At 41.8% G+C, this 23,935-nt stretch overlaps 1 protein-coding gene across 9 annotated transcripts in view; it reads right to left on the bottom strand.

Annotated features, from left to right (window-relative positions):
• ARID1B (AT-rich interaction domain 1B) overlaps window positions 1-23,935 on the bottom strand; it is a 435,615-nt gene that overhangs the window by 16,181 nt on the left and 395,499 nt on the right. For 6 of the 9 annotated variants that reach the window (XM_061428408.1, XM_061428403.1, XM_061428406.1 and 3 more), the window contains 6 exons: window positions 23,296-23,405; window positions 22,438-22,596; window positions 16,416-16,625; window positions 11,220-11,424; window positions 5,312-5,450; window positions 4,881-5,053 (listed from right to left, as the gene is read on the bottom strand). In XM_061428408.1, coding sequence (XP_061284392.1) covers window positions 4,881-5,053; window positions 5,312-5,450; window positions 11,220-11,424; window positions 16,416-16,625; window positions 22,438-22,596; window positions 23,296-23,405 — 996 coding nt within the window. The remainder of the gene's footprint in view (window positions 1-4,880; window positions 5,054-5,311; window positions 5,451-11,219; window positions 11,425-16,415; window positions 16,626-22,437; window positions 22,597-23,295; window positions 23,406-23,935) is intronic. The other 3 variants (XM_061428404.1, XM_061428407.1, XM_061428400.1) reach the window with 2 other exon arrangements.

Genomic DNA, 23,935 nt, shown 5'->3' with positions numbered 1-23,935 from the left:
TGTTCAAGTTGGATTTAGAAAAGGCAGAGGAATGAGATCAAATTGCCAACATCTGTTGGATCATCAAAAAAGCAAGAGAGTTCCAGAAAAACATCTACTTCTGCTTTACTGACTATGCCAAAACCTTTGACTGTGTGGATCACAACAAACTGTGGAAAATTCTTAAAGAGATGGGGATTCCAGACCACTGAACCTGCCTCTTGAGAAATCTGTATGCAAGTCAGGAAGCAACAGTTAGAACTGGACATGGAACAACAGACTGGTTCCAAATAGGGAAAGGAGTACATCAAGGCTATATATTGTCACCCTACTTATTCAACTTATATGCAGAGTACATCATGAGAAACGCTGGGCTGGATGAAGCACAAGCTGGAATCAAGATTGTCAGGAGAAATATCAATAACCACAGATATGCAGATGACACCACCCTTATGGCAGAAAATGAAGAACTAAAGAGCCTCTTGATGAAAGTGAAAAAGGAGAGTGAAAAAGTTGGCTTAAAGCTCAGTAATCAGAAAACTAAGATCATGGTATCTGGTCCCATCACTTCATGACACATAGATGGGGGATCAGTGAAAACAGTTGCAGATTATTTTTTGGGACTCCAAAATCACTGCAGATGGTCACGCAGCCATGAAATTAAAAGACACTTGCTCCTTGGAAGAAAAGTTATGACCAACCTAGACAGCATATTAAAAAGCAGAGACATTACTTTGCCAACTAAGGTCCATCTAGTCAAAGCTACGGTTTTTCCAGTAGTCATGTATGAATGTGAGAGTTGGGCTATAAAGAAAGACCAAAGAATTGATGCTTTTGAACTGTGGTGTTGGAGAAGACTCGAGAGTCCCGTTGACTGCAAGAAGATCAAACCAGTCAGTCCTAAAGGAAATCAGTCCTCAATATTTATTGGAAGGACTGATGCTGAAGCTGAAACTCAAATACTTTGACCACCTGATGTGAAAAACTCACTCACTGGAAAAGACCCTGATGCTGGCAAAGACTGAAAGCAGGAGGAGAAGGGGATGACAGAGGAGGAGACGGTTGGATGGCATCACTGACTTGATGGACATGAGTTTGAGCAAGCTCCGGGAGATGGTGATGGACAGGGAGGCCTGGCGCACTGCAGTCCATGGGGTCGCAAAGAGTCAGACATGACTAAGTGACTAAACTGATATAAAAAGATGTATGACCTCAATCATAATTAAGGACATCCAAGATGAGGCTTTTTCCCCTTCTCCCCATCTGACTGACAAACATTAAAATGATTAATAATCATTCTTAGTTGGAGGGTCCACATGATCATGTTAAGAGTGTTTAAATTGGTGTAACTTCTGCCAATACCTGCTATGGTAAGGCTATATTTTGGTGACCCCACACCCCCCCCCCCCCACTAAAGAAGGACATCTCTGGGTGCTCATAGCCTGTGGAATCCCCATACATTGAGAGGCTGGGCTTGGTCATGTCATGACCAGCTCTGACCACTGGGGCACTGGCAAATGTGATATGGCAGAGGGCTGTAAGAAACTGCAAGTGAGGCTGTGGCTCCTGGAGTACTCCTTCCTGGAGCCTGTCTCCCATGGCACCAGGCGCCCAAGAAGCTCCGTGGAAAGGCCCCAGGAGGAGCTCCCTGGCAACAGCTCTAGCTCAGCTCCCAGCCAGCCTCCGGATGACACCAGCCATTCAGGTGGCACCTGCGCTCAGCAGAGCTCTCCACCAGGCTTCGGATGACAGTCACCACCTCAGAGTCCCAGCTGAGTACATGTGGAGTCAAGAGCCACCCCACCTACCACTGGACTGTGAGATATAACTGAGTGCTGTTGTTAAGGCTACTAAGTCTTGGGGTAGTTTGTTACAACAGTACAAATTAAACAGGGGAAAAAGTTTGTTATAAATAGTACTCAGTAAACAAAATAAGAATTCTTATTCTTTGATTCTGTTATTCTGCTTCCAGGAATCTATTTCACAGCAACACTCTACAAGTGTGAAAAACAGCTAGCTATACTTCAATAATCACTGTATCATTATTTATAATAACAAAGTATTAGGAAATAACCATGAATTACTAGAGCATTAAAAAGAGTAAGTAGGATTGTATCTGTGGATACTAATAAATATTCAAACTATATACTGTTAAGTTAAACAGTATATAAATATTCACTTACTGTTTACTTAAAAGCAAGCAATCAATCAATTCCTCGATCAGTGATGAATGAGTAAGTAGGTGAGGAAGGCAGGCAGGAGGACAGGCAGGGCCAAGGCTACTCAGGGCTTCTGGGTCTTAGAGGAGGCTCTTTTATCTACCATCCCACCACATTCCAGGTCAACCACAGGAGCAGCAGCAGCAGCAACAGGTGTGATATCCACTGATGTTGGTCATTAAATAATAAATTAGAGCCCCACCAAGTTCACTGACAGAATATGGTGAACTGAGGAATGGAAAACTTTACTGTAACAGGGGTAGGGCTGTAAGAAAATCTGTTTCCTGTGGGCTTTCTGTTTACCTGCTTTAAGTCGGTACTAAATATGTCAGTAGTGGAAGATAGCAGGTAAGCTGAAATACATGGGGGAAATGTGAGACAGGGCTCCCGCCGAGCCACTGTATCATTTACACAGTGGATGAAAACACTCTATAGAGCTACCTGGTACCTAGGGCAAGGTAATCCACAGTCATCTCCTCTTCACCACCACACTTATTTTCATTAAAAAAATATAGGCATAAGGAGACAAAAGAAATAGAACTCATGCTGTCAAATATAGCATAATAGGATATTGGAATAGTTTTCCATAACTTTGAAACCGGATTCCAAAGCATAATTATTTTTCCATGTTATTGTCATATTTTCAGAGTTTAAAGGTATTATACAACCACCAACAGCACCAACAACACATTCTTTCTAGCATCTCATACCACTAAGGAAAACAGTTAACTCCAACATTCACAAAGCTCTTGAATTTCTGAGCTTATGGATTTATTGCATGTTTTGAAAAATCTATACCTGAAATAAGCAGCTCAAACTTTTTGAAAGGAAAAACTATAGATTATCTTGTTTTGTGTAACGGGTATATGAAATACATATGAAATAGAATTTCATTTAATTAAATGGTAATGTGCCCAACATTTAAAATTTTGAGATTCTTTTTTTATTTTTCATTCCTCCATGCTGCTGCTGCTGCTAAGTCGCTTCAGTCGTGTCCGACTCTGTGCGACCCCAGAGACACCAGCCCACCAGGCTTCCCCATCCCTGGGATTCTCCAGGCAAGAACACTGGAGTGGGTTGCCATTTCATTCCTCCATAATACTTGTCAAAACCAAGGCTTTAGGGCTTTATGCTTGTCTCTACTTAAAACAATGTTATCAAAAAATTCATGTAAAGGCACTATTATTTAAGGGATCCCAGAATAAATACTTCCATAAAAATGTCATTCACTACTTTTTTGTATGTATTTCAGAAATAGTCATACCATGCCTCAATTTCACAGGACTCTGCTGCATTAGGAAGAATGTCAACAGCACGTAGAGCTTGTGTGCCAGTGGAGAAGCTAGAGAGGGCAGAGGCTGAGAGACCTGCGGTCTCGGGCCGAGTGACCGCAGGGGACTGACACACGCAAGAGAAAAGCCCAGCCTGGGTGTCTGCTCATGTCAGTGAGAGCTCTCGGGGATCTCGTCCGTCCTACAGTTGTTGATGCCATTTCTCTGCTTGGTTCTCCAAGATTACACCCAATAACAGTGCTCTGCCCAGCTCCAGACACACAGCCTACCCCTCACTGCCTTGACATCTACAGTGAACTCTGGTTTCCTCTCTGTCTTGTTCATTCCCAGGTGTCCACACCACAGGCAATGACAGCCACCCTCACCTCCCTCTGTCGCCTGACTGCCCACCTCTCAGTCACCATCTCTTGGTTCTTCTCCCTTAACCCCACATTCAACATTCAATCCATCGGCACGTCCTGCTGTTTCTACCCTCCCCTCCCCACACATATACTGAGTGGTTCCATTCTCTCTCCCTGCTGGTCTCACCCCAACTCCTCACCTCTCTGAGGACTCTGACAGTGGTCTCCCCAACTTGACCCTCACTTCTCTCCAATACATTCTCCATAAATGTCCAGATAGTTACTCATTTATTTTTAACAACAACAACAAAAACCCAGTCACCTCACTTCCTGCGTAAAAACCCCAAACTCATCAGCACATGCAGGAAGTGGAAAGGCTCTGGACCTGGGGGCCTGGACGTTCTCAGCACGGCCCTCGGCTCTTTGTGCCCAGGAGCCTCCACCCCCGACGCACACCAGCCTCACTGCTGCCTCAGCGCCCCTCGCCTGCCCCTTGCTTGCGTCCCCAGAGACCCTGCCCGCCCTCCCTCCCAAGGAGAGGCCCCTCCTCCACGACTGCCACCCCCCTCCCCCCGCCGCCACGCCCTTGTTCTTTGTGTCCTTTCTTCCTGGTTGTTTCCTTTCTTCTGTCAAAAACCATCTTTAGTCACATATACGTGGTTTACCTTACTTTTTATCTCGTTTGTAGCCCGTCAGCTCCACAAGGGCCTGTCTGGTTTACCAACTTAGCACCCAGCCCATGCCTTAAGACAAGCCTGATGCTGACTTGGGGCAGCATCAAGAGCACCTCTGCTTACGATATGTACCAGTCACTCTTCTAAGGCCTGTACTTATGTGCATTAACTCAGCTCCTCTTCATGACCCCTTATTATCCTAATTTCCAGATGAAGAAACCGAGGCACAGAGTTGCTAAGTACTTTCCTCACGGCTGGAAATTTAGTAGGCTGTGGAGTGGGGCTCCAGTACGTCTCGAATGGGTCAGTGAGTCAGTCACAGGATGGCAGAACGCCCTCTGGACCAACCCTGCGCAGAGGGCCCTTGGCATTTACCTTTCCTCATCCCTCCAAAGGGGTCCTTGTTGGGCTCGTAGGGCATCCTGCCCATCACGTCTGGCATGCTCATGCCCTGCTGGTACGGGGTGCTTGGAGTCATGGAGTTGCGTTTGGGGAACGATGACTCACTTGCGTCTGAGAATGGGTCGTGCACACTGACAGTGCTGCTTCTGATGAGACGAGAGACATGAAAGCTTAACCACAGAGCATTAGTCACCTGCAAATGCTGATCCAGAAAATAAGCCAACCTTGAAATCTGTGTACATGGGAACACCATCCAAAGTAAATTATATGACTGAAACGAGTGGTAGTCGATATTTAAAAACTCACTAGAGAACACCATTTTCTCTCTCTCTAAAGTCTGCTCCAGAAAACTAAAAGATAGACAAATCTAACTTTGTATGGCTCACAGAGATCTTTTAACATACCTTCCACCTTGCATTGGGGTCATCTGTCCATGAGGGGTGGAGGCTGGAGTAGGCGGCTTCAGGTCACCTGGAACCTCTGCCATCGAATTACTGCCAGTTGACTGGGGGGTCTGTGGACCTTGCAAGGATCCTGAGTTAGCTGATAGTAGTGATACCAAGAAAAAATGGGGAGAAAACTAGAGGTTATCAAGTGAGCTCATCCTTGATAGCTATTTTTTTTAAAAGGGAAAGAAAAATAGGACACCATCTCATGTAGAGAGAGTAACAATATCCATTGCTGGTAACGATGCAGCAAAATTAACTGTCTTACATTGTTTATGGTGAAAATCAGTAAAAGCTTTTTTTTCTAAACTATTTGGAAACGCACTTCAGATATGAGCTGTAAAATACTGGGTAAATGCTTTCCTGGGTATTTATCCCAAGAAAATCATCTAATATAAAGAAGGTTTTAGACAGAAAACTTACTTTAGTGTTGTTTATAATGGAGATAATCTGAATGTCTAAGAATAAGGAAAAATGGGACATAAAGTTTGTTTTATCAATTTGATGGACTATTGTGCTGTTTTAGAAAAACATAAAAATTATCGAGGTCTTAGGCAATGAGAAATGTTTAAGTTGTAAAGAAACGGTACAAATTAATGAGCTTTGTATCATTTTCCCACATCTGGATGTGTCTATGCTGTCAGTAACAGTAGTTTTTGGAGCTATGAAATAATTTGTTATTTACACAAGTCGTATTGGTTTAGAATTCTTTAATGTTATGGCAGAAACTGAAGAGGAACTAAAAAACTTGATGCAAGTGAGAGGAGAGTGAAAAAGATGGCTTAAAGCTCAACATTCAGAAAACTAAGATCATGGCATCTGGTCCCATCACTTCATGGCAAATAGATGGGGAAACAGTGGAAACAGTGTCAGACTTTATTGTTTTGGGCTCCAAAATCACTGCAGATGGTGACTGTAGCCATGAAATTAAAAGACGCTTACTCCTTGGAAGGAAAGTTATGACCAACCTAGATAGCATATTCAAAAGCAGAGACATTACTTTGCCAACAAAGGTCCGTCTAGTCAAGGCTATGGTTTTTCCAGTGGTCATGTATGGATGTGAGAGTTAGACTGTGAAGAAAGCTGAGTGCCGAAGAATTGATGCTTTTGAACTGCGGTGTTGGAGAAGACTCTTGAGAGTCCCCTGGACTGCAAGGAGATCCAACCAGTCCATTCTGAAGGAGATCAGTCCTGAGTGTTCATCAGAAGGACTGAAGCTGAAGCTGAAACTCCAGTACTTTGGCCACCTCATGCGAAGAGTTGACTCATTGGGAAAGACCCTGATGCTGGGAGGGACTGGGGGCAGGAGGAGAAGGGGATGACAGAGGATGAGATGGTTGGATGGCATCACCGACTTGAGGGACATGAGTTTGGGTAAATTCCGGGAGTTGGTGATGGACAAAGAGGCCTGGCGTGCTACGATTCACGGAGTCTCAAAGAGTCGGACATGATTGAGCAACTGAACTGAACTGAATGTCATTATCAGAGTAATAAGACTTGGCTTTAACTATAATTACACTATAATAACCGAGCCCAGTATTGAACAGATCTTTTTAAAACTTAAGTAGGATTCATGTAAAAAATTAATCCCACCTTAAAACATAATATTCTAAGGGCTCTTGCTTTATCACTGATCATAGTCCTTAGCATGTTAGGTGTTAGATAGGTATTGGTTTCACTTATTAATTAAACAAATACTAATTGAATGAATATTGTGTGCTGTTTCCTACCATTGGAATTTATCAAATTGACAGAAAAAGATAAGAATTTCTGCCCACATACATACACACAATACTTTCAGAATTCTAACAAATAGGATTGCTGGTTGCTTATAAACAACAATTTGCATATATTATTATCTACAGTTAATGAACTGTACAATTACCACACTTTACTTTAGGGGAAACTGAGTTACACAAACCCTGGAGATCACAGAGTGCGCTATGAGTGAGTAAGAAATGGGGTCTATCACTTCTACTCAGAGAGCCTCAGCTGACCCTACATGTCTGTGCGGTTGGAGCCTGGTTGGGAATGAATACTGAGGACTGGCCAACAGAGGGTGCTTTCCATAACACCTGCCCTGGGTGCACAGGACTAGAGTGAATCAGGGAAGACTAGCTTCAACTATAGATACCTTCTTAGATGTAGATACCTTAAAATAAAAACTTACCAACTCATGCTTCTAAACCAGATCAGAGTTTTACCAAATTCAGTTTATTATATTTGTGTACCAAGTATGCATTTCCCGAGTTTCACCAAAAAATGCATATTTAAAAAGTAGATATAATGAAAGAAAGAAGTAAGAGTCTTTTACAAATATATAAGGATAACCCTACAGACATGACTGCCCCACAGAACTGGCAGGGGAAATAACTGATTTCTTAAACTCAAGAAGCAGACTGTGCAGAAGCCAGCACAGCTTCCTTGGAACACGGCTCACAAGACCGTGAGTTCAGAATGGCCCTTATTTACAAGTATTCACATTTACAGCTGAAAAAAAAAAAAGGAAATATTCTCCCCTCTTGCCAGTGTGTTTTCCTTTCCTTTCAGGGGAAAAAAAAAAGAATGCAACCTCTGGAAGCTGCTAACAGAGGAGGCTGGCTCTCTAGGATATCCCTACCTTTTGCCAGAAGCTACAAATGTATACTGGAAAGTAAACAATGGAAAGGTTACTGAAGGTTAAGTACATTCACACACTTCAGACAGAACGGCCAGACTCCTAGCTGGGAAGATAATTTACACAGCATGGACCCGGTGCCCTAGTTCTGGCTGGGGTTGCAGGAAGGAGGGTAGGGAGATGAGGCATAGCTGATAGTCCCAGGTCTACGGCAACCAGAGGTCACCCAGAGGGCACCTCTGTTTATAACCCGAGCCCTTTTTCATTTATCTTCCACTGAGGATTCCCTAGTTGGATCCATGACAGGCTCTGTGACATCACCTGTCAGCTAATAATAGAAATTCAGTCAGCCACCTGCCAGCAAAGATGGATGGGTTTTTGGTTACAGACTTACTAATTGAAAGTGGAGCTTCCTCCCACCACCCGCCACCCATTCCTCCCAGCCGGGTCCCCTCCCTACCCTGCCCCTACCCAACTCTAGCTTACAGTCAGCTAAGGCCCTGGACCCCTGTGGCTGTTCATTAGATCTTCACTAACTTTTACAGTCAGTTATAACAAGAGCCCCGCCAGGACTTCAGAGATGCACCCGCACCCCCAGGCCCTGCTCAGGTTTCATTTAGGAGCCTTCCTTTGGTCGAATTGCTCTAGAACCCAAAGACACAACCTGGATCTCTGGGGTGAGAAGCCACACAGCCACTTGACAGTGAAGATCAGGGTGAAGGCTCCAGGGCTAAGGGGCAACACCTTTCAGAGGCTGACAGGACTGAATTTCAAATCTTATCAGCCGTATCACATCCGAACTGGAACACAGGGGGATGACCTTAAGTCATTAGCATCTAGGATTTAAGTTGGTTCAGAATGAACATTCGAAAAAAGAATCTAGAATGTTTCTGAGGAATCTTTTAGTTGTTTGCCTGGATGTATCGGTAAGGAATAAGCTACAGTTAGGTTCTTATGAGAAAAAACCTGACTTAAAGAACACAAATTTTGGCTGAAAATCAATTAAAATTTTTTGTAGTATATAAGGCTCTGACATGGCAAAGGTTTGGGAATAAAATTATTTGTTTCCCTTCTCTGACAATAAATGTTTCAGAAACATTTTCCTTAATAATAGGTCTGGAATGCTGGAGGCAACGCCTGGCTTTTGGTTGAGAGGCTGGCGTTACTCACTGCCCCACGTCCTGGTCCACGTTTCTGTCCTCTTGCTGAGCGGTGTGCACAACACATGAGCCAGGCAGACTGGCCCCGTGTACCCTGCACTATGCCCTCCAGGCTGTGCACTGGCTGAACGGCTAAATTCAGGAAGCTTTCCTCCCGCTTCCTGTTTCGCAGACTCGGGCTCCATTTGGACTACTGAGAAGAATGTATTATCAGAGGTGCGCCTGCAATCCGAGCTCTTTTGTGCAGTTAAAGCGATAATGTTGCCATAAAAATCATAGTTTAAAATAAAGTGGGGGGAGAGGAAAGAGCTGACTGTTCAGAGCACAGGCCCTGTACTTTCTGAAGTGTCTATACCTCAGCAGGATTTCTTGCACTGAAGCTGATGCACACTGGGAGAGCTATTCTCCATACAGAAGTACAGACCATTCAGTGACATGAGTTCTTTCCTGGCAAATAAAATATATCTTTAGATCTTTGCAGACATCACCACTTTGGTCCCTACACCCTACTGGGTTTTTATTTTGGAAAAATAGTTTCAGAGCTGTTCAGAGGCAGCTTGTTTTACTCTGTGAACTGAATGTAATGTTGTGAGATTTTCGAAATTAGATTTCACAGTTTTTAAAGTCCACCATAACTGGAAAAGTCTGTGGATCTTTAAGGATGGGGTGAGAGAGAGGAACTTCTTTACTTGGATTTAGAACCAACAGATCTATATTGAGGTGTGCTCATTACACATGTACCCTGGGCCTTAAAAGTATTTATTTGAGATCTCTTGATTAGATATTAGCATTGCCCTCCAGATATCAGCTAGAGCAAGTAATTAAAAGAGAAACAACGCCTTTCTTTGGCTCACAGGTACCACTTTCTGTGTGAACAGTTTACCTATTACAGCACTGCTGTAAGCACAAAGTGTGGTAGGTACACCTGGCTCTCTAATTCTAGAGCCAGATGTCTGGGATCAAAGCCTGGTTCTCCCCCTCATTAGCAACAATGGGCCAGTCTGCTGAGATTGTATGTGCCTTGGTTTTCTCAGGGGTTTTAGAACAGTATCTGTATCACAGGGCTCATATGAAGATTAAACGGGAAAGCCCTGGCACACTCTAAGTGCTCAAGAAATATTGGCTATGATCATTTGACTGCATAACAGTGTTGGGGGATGTGGCAGGTACAATCAGCCACTTCATATGCAGGACAGTGTGTGCAAGTGTGACCAACACAGGGCTTGGACACAGCCAGAAACAGACCATAGAATGATCAAACTTAACTTGAGTGAGGTCACCCAGAACTTAGGATGATTCAAATCTCTTCTCATCTTCAATATTGGATTTATCAGAATACAGTGATTCAGTAATTTCAAATCTGAAATGCTAACATTAGAACAGAAGCCATCAGGAGAGCCGAAAGGACGGCAGGGTGTCCAACAGCTGAGTGGAGAGACAGCAGAGAAGGCAGGTACCATTTTTATGATTTTGCTTCTGTGAATTCAAGTGAATCACCATTATTCCCAAGCAGTATTTGCTTAGATTCCTGACCTCTAGCTCAAAGCTAATTTGGACTCCACTTTCGCAGAAACAGGGCTATACAGATCTTTATCATGAAAGTTTGCTGAATTCGCTACAAGCAAAAACTTGCTTGGCAGGGAACATTAAATATGAGGTCCAAATTTCATTTTGCTGTGTACAAATCTGAGTATCTCTGACAGAGGCAGAGCTGGTGGAAGCTGGCTGTTAAATCTGCAGGGTGCATTTCCAGTATGAGCACAGGTTAATGGGAAGACATTTTGATAGTTAGATGGGATATTTAAAAATAACTGTATAAGGAATTAAGGTATATAACTCAGAACCTGAAGTCTACTTTGACTAGAAAAGGTAAAGCAAAAGATCGGCACCTTCAAAGTGCAGAGCAGAAACACAATATCCCCAGTTCATTCTTCCTTCCCTTAGGCACTGCTAATGGGGTCCAGTTAAACGAACAAGAGAAGACAGGATGTCCCTTCCCCTCTCTCAGACCCCAGTGTGTCCTGTTTGCTCTGCTGAGTGGCCATCTCAGAGCCTGGGAGGGGCTCCCGGCTGCAGCGCCCCCACTTACCAGGAGATGGCGGCTGGAGCTTGGGCTGCTTCTTGGTGTCGCCCGTGCTGAAGACTTCCGGCGGGGGCTCCTCCCCACGCTCGATCTTGCACTCAAAGGCAAACAGGTACTGAATATACTGCTTTTTCAGGGAGCTTGCTGCACTGCTCGAAGTGCCAACATTTAGGTTGGTTGCCAGCTCACGCCACTTCTTGTTTTTATTAACCTAGCCGGAAAAAAAAAAAAAAAAGGCAGGATCACTGGTTTGCAGCACAGTGGCTTGTTTAAAGCCAGGAAACAAAAAAAAGCACTTAATATCTTGGTTTACTTTTTTTTTTCATTTGCCTCTTTTAACTAATGCTCATTACTCCCACTCAGTAGTGCATAGACAGCATTTACAGTTATAAAACCATTAAGGAACCTGCTGATAGCTACATAAAAAGCATTGCTCGTGGAGATTCTTCTGCCCGGTGCATCTTCTAATGCCTCAGAGTCTGCCAGAGTGGGTGCTGCTCGGAGCCGGCGATTTATCTGAGCAAAGGCGCTCTTGCTCACCCCCATCTCACTCATATTTTTTTAAAAAAAAGGGTGTCTAAAAACTAATTTAAAAAGCAATAACAGAATTATTTTGCAATTTAAGTATTTGAGCCTTAATAAGAAAAACAATGTCTCCTTCCAACAGCCACAAGCTTCTAGAAAGATGAGCCTATAATTTCTGTTCATGCCCAGTCTTTGACATGAGGCTTTCTTGTAGTGTTGGGTGAAGGAGGCCCCAACCAAATGAGCCCAATCTAACAGTCCAGCGGAAGTCATCAACCCTGTCTGAGCTGTGGAGACACCAGCTAGCTGACATGGCAGCACCAGTGGGCTTGGGAAGGGGCACACAGGACCATCCAGTGTTCCCACTTACACTCAGGCTGGAGGGAATACAACTGCAAAAAGAGAAGAAAGGAAAGGAATCCTCAAATGTTATATAAGATTTGAGGAATTGATTTAACTTTTTGATTGATTCCCAATGGGAACATGTCACATGAGGCTGACACACGAAGGAAACACGAAGGCCTGCAAATGCTTGTGGAATATTTTGCCTTTAGATGTGTCCTGTGTTAAGTAGCATGGGTTAAAGGGACAGTGAATTTGAATGAAATGTTCAATTTTTGGATTCAAACTTCCTCACAAAGCTCTTTATGTCCATTTACTTAGTATTAAATGGTGCATGAGAAACCAGAGAATACTCTTGGGAATGCTTAGTGCCATTTTTGGTACTGAATGCCAGGCTGCAACGGGCAGGCCTGTGACTGCTTCTAAAACAGCAGGCAGAGTGCTGCCTGGGACACTCTGAAAAGCAAGGCTTTTAGCTGATTCCTCTGGGGCTGCAGCACCTGTTCGAACCACATCTGATGGGGTGTGAGTGACAATGCAGCCAAGGCCTCACTGCTGGGAATCACTACTACATTCAAGCAACTTCATCAGCTAAGCCAGTAGCATCTTGCTCACAGACCCAACCTGGGAGTCCACTTGGCTGAGTGAGGTGTCCTGACGGTTCCTTGCTTCTGTGAGATGGGTGAAAGCCTTCGCTGGCCACCACCCACACCTGGTCACACCTGGTCTGCATCCTGTGATCCCATCTGATTACGCCATCTGGAGTCAAGCTCTAATTGCTTCATTTAGAGGCCTCAGTCTTGGGTGGGAGAAGGCTCCTCAGGGAGGGCTGAGAACAAAAGCCTCTCCTGCACGCCCCTGCAGCCCGGAGACCAGGGTGGGTCCTCAGTGATACCTGCGCATCAGCTGACCTACCTTTGGATAGGGAGGCCCGGAACACCTGAGGCCCGGAGCAGCTCCTTTCACTGGTCTGGGAGGGAGCTCAGGAACTGACAGGTTTTAAATGCTCCCAGGTGCTGCTATGAACACCTAGGTCGGAGAACCAAGGGTAGATAAAGGGCATGTGCTTCGCAATCAAACAAACCTGGCCCCACCACCTACCCTGAGAATCCCTGGGCCACAACATTCTTGTACAGTCGGCCTTCCCTGTTCCCTGGTTCTGCATTTGTGAATTCAACCAATTGTGAACTGAAAGTATTGAAAAAACAAAACAAAACAAAAACCCTGACTCCGCCCCAAAGAAAGTTCCAAGAAGCAACACTTGAACTTGTACCAGCAACTATTTACATAGCATTACACTGTATTGGGTATAAGTAACTGAGAGATGATCTTTAGTATATGGGAGGTGGTGTGTAGGTTCCAGAAATAAAGAGGCTTGAGCTCACAGGGTTTCAGTATTTATGGGGATCCTGGAACCAGTGCTCTGTGGACCCCAGGGGACGACTGTACTTCAATCTGTTACATCTCTTCTTCAGGGCTGACGACTCTGCATTCCATGGGTGTTGAGAGAGAAGTGACAAGAAAAAGGACGGTGCCCAGGATGCAGCAGGCAGTCACCCCTGAGGGCCCTTTTCTCCATTCTACTTCGGGATCATATCAGATCAGATCAGATCAGTCGCTTCCGACTCTTTGCGACCCCATGAATCACAGCACGCCAGGCCTCCCTGTCCATCACCAACTCCCGGAGTTCACTCAGACTCACGTCCATCGAGTCAGTGATGCCATCCAGCCATCTCATCCTCTGTCGTCCCCTTCCCCTCTTGCCCCCAATTCCTCCCAGCATCAGAGTCTTTTCCAATGAGTCTTTTCACATGAGGTGGCCAAAGTACTGGAGTTTCAGCTTTAGCATCATTCCCTCCAAAGAAATCCCAGGGCTGATCTCTTCAGAATGGACTGGTTGGATCTCCTTGCAGCCCAAGGGACTCTCAAGTCTTCTCCAACACCACAGTTCAAAAGCATCAATTCTTCGGCACTCAGCCTTCTTCACAGTCAAACGCTCACATCCATACATGACCACAGGAAAAACCATAGCCTTGACTAGACGAACCTTTGTTGGCAAATGTCTCTGCTTTTGAATATGCTATCTAGGTTGGTCATAACTTTCCTTCCAAGGAGGAAGCGTCTTTTAATTTCATGGCTGCAGTCACCATCTGTAGTGATTTTGGAGTGCAGAAAAATAAAGTCTGACACTGTTTCCACTGTTTCCCCATCTATTTCCCATGAAGTGATGGGACCGGATGCCATGATCTTCATTTTCTGAATGTTGAGCTTTAAGCCAACTTTTTCACTCTCCACTTTCACTTTCAAGAGGCTTTTTAGTTCCTCTTTACTTTCTGCCATAAGGGTGGTGTCATCTGCATATCTGAGGTTATTGATATTTCTCCAGGCAATCTTGATTCCAGCTTGTGTTTCTTCCAGTCCAGCGTTTCTCATGATGTACTCTGCATATAAGTTAAATAAACAGGGTGACAATATACAGCCTTGACGTACTCCTTTTCCTATTTGGAACCAGTTTGTTGTTCCATGTCCAGTTGTAACTGTTGCTTCTTGACCTGCATACAAATTTCTCAAGAGGCAGATCAGGTGGTCTGGTATTCCCATCTCTTTCAGAATTTTCCACAGTTTCTTGTGATCCACACAGTCAAAGGCTTTGGCATAGTCAATAAAGCAGAAATAGATGTTTTTCTGGAACTCTCTTGCTTTTTCCATGATCCAGCGGCTGTTGGCAATTTGATCTCTGGTTCCTCTGCCTTTTCTAAAACCAGCTTGAACATCAGGAAGTTCACGGTTCACATATTGCTGAAGCCTGGCTTGGAGAATTTTGAGCATTACTTTACTAGCGCGTGAGATGAGTACAATTGTGTGGTAGTTTGAGCATTCTTTGGCATTGCCTTTCTTTGGGATTGGAATGAAAACTGACCTTTTTCAGTCCTGTGGCCACTGCTGAGTTTTCCAAATTTGCTGGCATATTGAGTGCAGCACTTTCACAGCATCATCTTTCAGGATTTGAAATAGCTCAACTGGGATTCTATCACCTCCACTAAGTTCATAGTGATGCTTTCTAAGGCCCACTTGACTTCATATTCCAGGATGTCTGGCTCTAGGTCAATGATCACACCATCGTGATTATCTGGGTTGTGAAGATTTTTGTACAGTTCTTCTGTGTATTCTTGCCATCTCTTCTTATTATCTTCTGCTTCTGTTAGGTCCATACCATTTCTGTCCTTTATCGAGCCCATCTTTGCATGAAATGTTCCTTTGGTATCTCTGATTTTCTTAGAGAGATCTCTAGTCTTTCCCATTCTGTTGTTTTCCTCTATTTCTTTGCATTGATTGCTGAAGAAGGCTTTCTTATCTCTTCTTGCTATTCTTTGGAACTCTGCATTTAGATGTTTATATCTTTCCTTTTCTCTTTTGCTTTTTGCTTCTCTTCACAGCTATTTGTAAGGCCTCCCCAGACAGCCATTTTGCTTTTTTGCATTTCTTTTCCATGGGGATGGTCTTGATCCCTGTCTCCTGTACAATGTCATGAACCTCATTCCATAGTTTATCAGGTATTCTATCTATCAGATCTAGGCCCTTAAATCTATTTCTCACTTCCACTGTATAATCATAAGGGATTATGATTCAGGTATGACCTACCTGATTTAGGTCATACCTGAATGGTCTAGTGGTTTTCCCTACTTCGGGATATTGGACACACAAACCCGCCTCAGTGGTAAAAACAGGGCTGTGAAGAGGGAAACGAGAATGTGGCCCCTAGGGTACAGAATGAAGGGGCAAGTGCATGGGAGGCATCTGCACAACCCCAAAAGGAGTGCCTCTGGGCATTCTGCACCTGGGTGCCCCCAGCCGTGGGAAAGGACAGCACTGCCCCTCCTGTCACCCAGGTACAGCGGACATGGTCGTAGAAGGATGCCAGTTTTCTTGTTAACTTGCTCTGGATCGAGGGAAACAGCGAATTTGATTTCTATCTGATCTAGACATTTAGTCATTTGCAAAACATTTCTGTTTACCATGAAATTCTAACACAGATTCCACAGAATTCGAGAACTGTTAGGCACCTTGAAGCAAAAACCTAGCTCAAATGTCTCATTTTACAGTTGATGATTGAGTCCATATAAATGACCTACTGAGGTCACTCTGCGAATGGGTGGCAGATCGGGTTCCCTGACCCCAGTACAGCCCCCGTCCCCCACCTGCCACACGTGAACATGGATCCAGTAAAGTGACCTTCCTAGAGGCTCAGCTTTTTCTTTGTGAGAAAAAAAAAAAACATTCACGTTTGCATATTCAAAGCTCATCCATAACATCTCCTCATTCAGCTGTTCTCACCTGTGCCAAACCTCCGATCTCTTTGACGCAGACATAGAGTCGGAACAGGTCCAAGGGCTTCTTGCCCACTGCAGGCAGACTTGAGACCGGGGAGCCCCTCTCCTCCATGAAGGTGAGGTAGCGGTCCACCCACAGCTTCCTCTCTGGCTCATTCCCCAGCTCATACACCTTTGTGATCTTTTCCCCAGTGGTGGTGGATGAGCTGGACTTCTAGAGCCCAGGGCAGCATTTGGAGATGGGGCATAAGCGGGCCGAGGGAAATGGAAGAAGGTGAGAAAAAAAGTAATGAGCTACCAAATACAAGAAGAGAAGAAATTTTAAAACTACTGCTATCACACAACAATCAGGAATGAAGGCTACTAGTTCAGGCACAAAGTATACATTTTCTCAATTAAGAATTAACTTTGGCTTTAACTAAAGGGCCCAAACTCCCCCTTTTATATACTCGAAAAACAGAACAGAACAAAAATCTTTTTTACTTTATCAATATAAGCGTTGAATCCCAGAAGGCAAGACTCCAATGACCCCTCATGTAATTTTTTCTTTTTTTTAAAAAAGGTGCAAGTTCATTGAATGGCCACAATGAGTTTAAAGTTTCAACTGTAATATTATAGAGCCCCCCTCCTCATTACATAGACGCCTACATTTCCTTGTCAAACATGAATGACCAATGTATAGCTTTATTAACACTAAATCATATGGAGGTAGAGCACATACGTGATGTGTGTTGAAAAATACAAAGTAGGTCACATGTCATCGGACCCAGCGGGGTGTGCGCTTTACATGTGAGAGCCTTCTAAATTAATGGCCAGTTACTAGCATTCTCTCAGAATGATCTGCTTTCCTGACTTAAGATTTCTTGAACTTTTCTGTCAAGGTAATTTTAATAGATTTCTTAAGTGACCATGTGTTCATCACAAACACAAGCGCTATTTCATACTCCCAGCTTATTTATGAACGTTTACTTTTATGCGCCCATTTGGTTTATACTGATGTTCTAATTCTTGGTCTTTCATTTTTCTAATTTTATATTTGATACTAAAATGTCAGAAGTGGCTGTTTCTGCACACCTGAAGCTCACCCTCTGGATTATGTGATCTGGGAAGGACTATACTTTTTGTTCTAAACAGCCCAACTGTATATTCTCCCTTTCTTTTATGTCTCTGTATTTGTAACAATATTTGTATACTTGTAATATCTGAAACTGTGGGATTCTTGTGCAAAATCACTTGTAAATTCTCAATTAAATATTTCCTTGGAATAATAATATATTTCATTTAGTCATGTTTATTTACTAGGGTATCATTTGCAATGTATAGTATTATGTTAGATGAAGTTTTTTTAACTCTTTTTCGTTATATTTAGCTCAACATAATTTTAAACATGTGACCTGAAATGGGGATGGTGAGTTAAATAACATAACTGTCATTAAGGTTTGATGCTACCTTGTTTAGCAAAGTGATTCCCAATAAAACTAAGGCCTGAGAAAGGATGCTTGAGAATGAAACTAATCAAGCTGATGGGTGGCAGAAGTCCTTCCAATTAACATGTAATTTCCCAAGCTATTTTTGCTAAAATTTTAAGCCTTCAGCTTTAGAATTATTGAAACATAAAATCTTTATATAAAACATATAAAAATGGGTGATACAGCTGATGTAAATAAAAACTGTAGAGTGGCAGGATTAAAAAAAAAAACTGTGACCTTTTACAATTTATATTGATGAAGCTAAAGAGCAAGTCACCTAACAGTTACTTTAGATAGGAACTTAAAATGTATATACATATTCTTATATATGTCTTATAAATTCATGTATATACCAGAAATATAGAACACATTCCATATCCAAATAAGTTTGTACATTTTAGCATATTCTTATATCCAAGGAGTCTCTGACTAGGGAAAGAAACTGTTCTAACACATCTTATACCACATTCTCATCCTGGGAACATTTCAGCAGCTTTGTCATCATTAATGAGGTAGTTATTAACAAGAGGTTTCTAAATCCTAGTGCTGAAAACCTTTTTGTCTTTATTGGGAGGCACACTGAAAAAATGGACCCAATCTTTTAAAAAAATAAAAATCTGAAATAAGAATCAGAGGAAAAAAGCACTATCACATAAAATCAATTAATGTAACAACAAACCACCACCACCATGAACCTCCCCCTTTTATTTCATCTGTGAAAAATTGAGAGGTAAAAATTTGAGATTCAATTTAAGAATAAGAGATATAAAGTCAATCATTTCAATTTACAATTACTCTAAGTGCTCCACCAACATCCTGAATATAAGAACCAACTGCTATTTCTGGCCTGGTCCTCTGTAAACCCCAAATGTGGAAGGGCTCCAGGAGAACAGTTCATCATGACCCAAGCAATGAGACTATGGTGTTTGTTCCTATTTATGAAAGGACTGCATTCTCATAAACTGAAATGGGTCTAAAGGAATGATTCACTTAGTTTGACTATCCACAGTTTACCTTTTCTTACCATTCTTTGTTAAATGAACTTAAGTTTAACTTCTATATATCTCAATTTGTTCTCATGAGAAAACCTTAATGAAGATAATTGCTTTTAATAGTTTTATTTTTCATAGTTTTTAGATCTTTAAAAATGCACTTTATGGTGCCGTAATGTAGGAAAAGGCATCTTTATGAAAAGAAAGTGGTCAAGCCTCAGTTATGTGTCAGGTCCTAGAAGAGGCCTCCTCTGAGGTCAGCTCCCTGGTCTGAATCATCACTAGTTTTATTTGTCCTTAGTGGCACCTGGCCTCACAGGGCATCAAGGTGTGTGTCCTGCGTGGGATTAGCTGTCTGCCTTCCACTCTTCTGACCAGACCTTACGTTCCACAGGGCAGGACCTGTGTTGACTTTGCATCACCGACAGTGACAGCACACTGAAGGTACTCAGTAGATATTTATTCTATAAGTGAATACTCCTATGAATGAGAAAGGTCTGAGAAGTCTGGCACCATCCAAGTAAGAATTAACAGCTGATTAAAACAGTCTATAAATAGGCTTTCAGTGAGCAAGGTGCTAAGTGAACGTGGACACAGTCTAATAAGACTGAAAGCTGAGAAGGGATTGGCGGACAAGTAACATCTCCATTCCCAGTCTCCAGGTGACACCCTAGCCCATTCCCAAAGTTAGTTATCTGTTAGTCCAAACAGAGAAAAATGATATTAAGAAAAACAAAAGCCCTAGGAAGTAAAGACTATACACTTTATCACTGATTAGGCTCAACATGCACTTTTTTTGTTCTCAGACATTAGTTTTGATGTGACCTTTGGATAAATGTCATTTACATTCTACTCATCAACAATGGGCAAAAGAAAAAAAAAAACTAGCCCTACAGGAAGATAGTTAACTTTTCCAGGCCACTTGAACACCTCATTTTGCTTTGATACTGTAAAAATGGTATCTTACTGCATGAAACACTGTCTTGGAGGCAAGAAAAAGAAATGGAGATTGCTGAAAAATTACAGCAAGACATTATTATGATGCCACAAAAGTTTTCCTTGCATATAACTTAATTAAGTCTATAAGTAGACGTTTCCTCAAATCTTTGAGGCAGATTTACATTTCAGCAGTCTTTACCATATGCCTGGTAATATGTGTATATGCATGTGTATGTGCAAATGTTTATTTTTATTGTAGAATGTTTTGTAACAAAACTGTTGGTCCACAGCACACTGTCAAAGCATAGAACATCTTTGTTATTTAGTTCATTTCAGGTCTGTTATTAGACAAGCTTTATTAGGAACACTGTGAGGAGCAATTTTAAGTACAATTTAAAGTTGCATCTCAGAAAGAGAAGTTAAATACTCTTCAACATGTATCTGCAGTGATTTGACAGTAGAGATAATCTGAGGTCCTTCATAACAATCTCCTTTCGTTCCCTTCTTGAATGAGCATTTTATTTGAGTGTGGAGTTGTTTACTCAATACAAAGCAATCTCTAACACCTTCACTACCTCAAATCACATCCTCCCTTGTTTTTTTTTTCTATGACTGGAGCCAGAAGTATGATCGTGAATTTTTAAGTAAAAAGTGGTTATTTACAGGGAGCGATAATGTATGTAGAACTATATAGAAAAAAGAGGACAGTAATATGTGATTTTTAAGTATGATTATGTTACAGTTAGAAAATTAAATCAATAATTCAGTTTATTTTTCTTTCTCATATTTAAGTAGAAGGAAGGGTTTTGATAATAGTTTCCTATGGACTTACTGGATACAGATAACGTGACAATAACTTAAAATATAATAAATATCTCAATCATTATTATCCAGAAATCAGCAAGATGGAAATTTTAAACATGTAGTATGGGTCTATTAGAAGTCTTTAAGAAAAATCTTTTTTTTCTCCACTCATGTTTTATTGGTCATCTCTTATTTTCTAACATCAGTTCCCTACCCTACTTGAAATCCCTTCCTCTCTCTCTGAATTTCTCCCCTCTTCCCATTAGCAGACTTAATGCTAAATTCCTGTCCATTTTATCTTAAGGTTTTAAAGATATTTTCAACCTCCGAAATTTTCCCCTCTGAGCCAATAAACAAATGTTTTTGAAAAGTTATACATAGGGTTCTATTTGTTGACTTGAGAATATTACTGATTCAAAAATGTTTTTTCTTTAATGAAAAGAAAAACCAGAACAGATTATGGGACAACCCCCTTCCCCATGTTGGCTGCCTTCTGAGACTCAAAGCAAGTAACACAGATATCAGAATTAAGAAGCTGCACTCTCTCTTTCCATACTAGAAGCATTTTTTCATTTCATCTTGGTTGTTGAAAAAGCGAAACACATGTCTAGAGAAGAGGTAACAGTGAATATTGCCCTTTCTTCCTCTGAAAAGGAAAATGCTGGTTATAGTAGAGCTCCGCATGAATTTTACAAACATTTACTGGAACTACCAAATCTTCAAACCTTCAGCTCTATCTGTTTAAACCAGTGAATGGATAATTAATAGCAGCCTCCTTGTGGGGTTTTGACTAGATTGCCAGATTCTGCAGTTAGAGTCTTCTTCCCTCCAACTTGCTTTTCCTGAGCTGTGCTCTTCAATACATTGTCTTACAAAAATTAGCGTATTAATTAAGCCTTCTTGGCAAGTAATTACATGTTCAGTTTTTTTTTTAAAGATCTTTTGATTCCCTATATGAATGTAAAATAAAGGTTACTACAGTGCCATTCTTCTTCTTCTTTAATGGCACAGAATTAATTTCTTTAGTAGGAAAATAAAAGCCTAGTTCTATAGACAGAAGAATATTAAGGCAAAAAAAAAAATTCCCTTATATACACATTCCCACTTTTTAAAAATATCATATAAAATCAACAATTTTAAGATTCTCAGCATGCTTGCACAGGATATAAATTTTCTATCTCATATGATTCTAATGTAGGCACATATTAATCTATGAGTAGCATTCCAAATATTCACATATGCTAACATTTCTACAAATCTTCTGTTATTTTCTGACAACTAGATTGAAACAAAGTAGGGCTATAACATGCTGAACTGTGCCCAGAGTGTAGTGTTTGTTTTCAAGATATAGGTAGTTGTGACATAAGATGTTTTAGACACAATAGCCCATAAAAGATTTAGTCCAAAGGCCAAACTTATCATTTATTCCATGGCTGCTATTAGTTACCACGTAAATGGACAGTTAACTCATTTTAAAGATCTTCCAGAAGCGCACAATGGGTTAGACATTTAAACAAAATCACTGTGTGAAGGAGTTTGGGCCCAGTAGCACAATCACATGCTTCTTACAGACACTTCTTTATATCAGTGGTTTCATTATCAGCAATCAACTTATGTTATGATGCATACAAACTTTACTCATTTTGTTACTAGTATAATTACGAAGAAAATCCTTTCATGGATAAATTATGAAGAAAAAGTCTTATAAAACAAATTAATAAGCAAGCATTAAAGTAGAATTAATTATCAAAAAAACCCCCAAAAACCAAAAAAACAAAACAAAACAAAAAAGACAAAAAAACAAAAAACCAGAGCCACTTACAGGGCTTGATGGAGTCTTTGGCCAGCCTGGGCTGCTAATGCTATCACTTTCATCTCCATGAAATGAGGAGATGCTAGCAGAGCTGGGGGACATTGGGGAAGGGACTGGCAGGTTGCCGGGGGTTGGGGGCTGAGAAATACCCTGAGAGCTGTAGCTATCCTGTGGTAGAGGAATAAAAAAAAAAAAAAATGACAAAGGTAGGGCAAACTTTATTTAAAATAACAAAAAGCACATCCAGTTTAACAGACTAATTTTTATATATAATATATATATATAAAGACATGTACAAACAAACACACAAAACCACACACATATAAAGGTATTAAAACAACATTCTTAATTAGTAAACTTGGTAAGTTTGCTGGATGCTGGATAAGACCACTAAGCCACCATGCTTATTCAAGCTTACATGGAATGCTAAGCATGGGTTACCCCTTATGAAAGAAAGAAAGGAAAAAAAAAAAAAAAAGCTGTTCACCTTATTTATCAAATAAGGCAGGAAAGCAAAATATTAAGTATGCTGTTGTTGCTGAGGCGGCCAAAACAGGAAGCTATAAACTGAAGGCAGAGAAAATGGCTGCAAGTATCAAAACCAGGCAAGACCCCTTCCTTCTCCCCACCCCCGAGGCACTTCTCTGGGTGGGTCCTGTCCCTCCGCCCCCTCCCACACCCAGTTAAATGCCATAAGAACTAGTAACTTTCAGATCCACACCATGAAGGGGGTGGGGAAAGAAGACTGCAAATGTGTCGCACAAGATGGAGGCATGCAGAAGAGAAGAAACCAAATGAAAAGAGAGGAGAGCACACGGCAGCTTCAGCGAGCAGGCCCCACACCACGTGCAGAGGAGAGAGGAGTACCTTCGACTTGCCCTCCGGCTGTGCGCTGCCTTCTTCTTTACCGTCGGCTTTGAGGGGCAGGGGCAGTTTGGATTCACTAGGAGACATCATATCTGCAAGACCCATAGATGCTAATTGAAAACAGGAGAGAAAGTTTAGGATTATACGAGTGACTCGTCAGGCTGTGCTCACTAACACAAGCTACCGAGTGATGGGGCACCCGAATTTCCCTCCAAGGAAGGAAAGTAAAAAAAGGAGAAAGAAACTGTAACTCAGAGAATGCTAATTTCTGTAATCTAAGTAGCAACGGATTCTTGCAATTCTTTCTTATCTTTAAGGGGAGAAAAGCAATCATTTAACTCAAGCCCTAGGCCACCGAAAGTCAACTATTATCAATATTATGTTTTCAAAATTATTACGGTTTTAATCATGGAGGTGCAAATAGAAATATGCTCAACGACCAAATTGCTAATTAGGTGTTGGAAGCAAAGGCTGGGTGTGTGTATCTTCACTGGCTGAGTAGAGGATTTACTGCTTTCTTAACTTCCTAAATTCACACAATCCATAGTTTGTAAAATCACTTACCACTTAATACTATTGCACTCAAAAGTCACATCTATTACATATGGCCTAGGCTACAAGGACGGAAGACGGTTGTAAC

This window comes from Bos javanicus, chromosome 9 (assembly GCF_032452875.1).
Source record: "Bos javanicus breed banteng chromosome 9, ARS-OSU_banteng_1.0, whole genome shotgun sequence".
Taxonomy (NCBI): Eukaryota; Metazoa; Chordata; class Mammalia; order Artiodactyla; family Bovidae; genus Bos; species Bos javanicus.
This window is presented reverse-complemented; position numbering and strand designations above follow the sequence as displayed.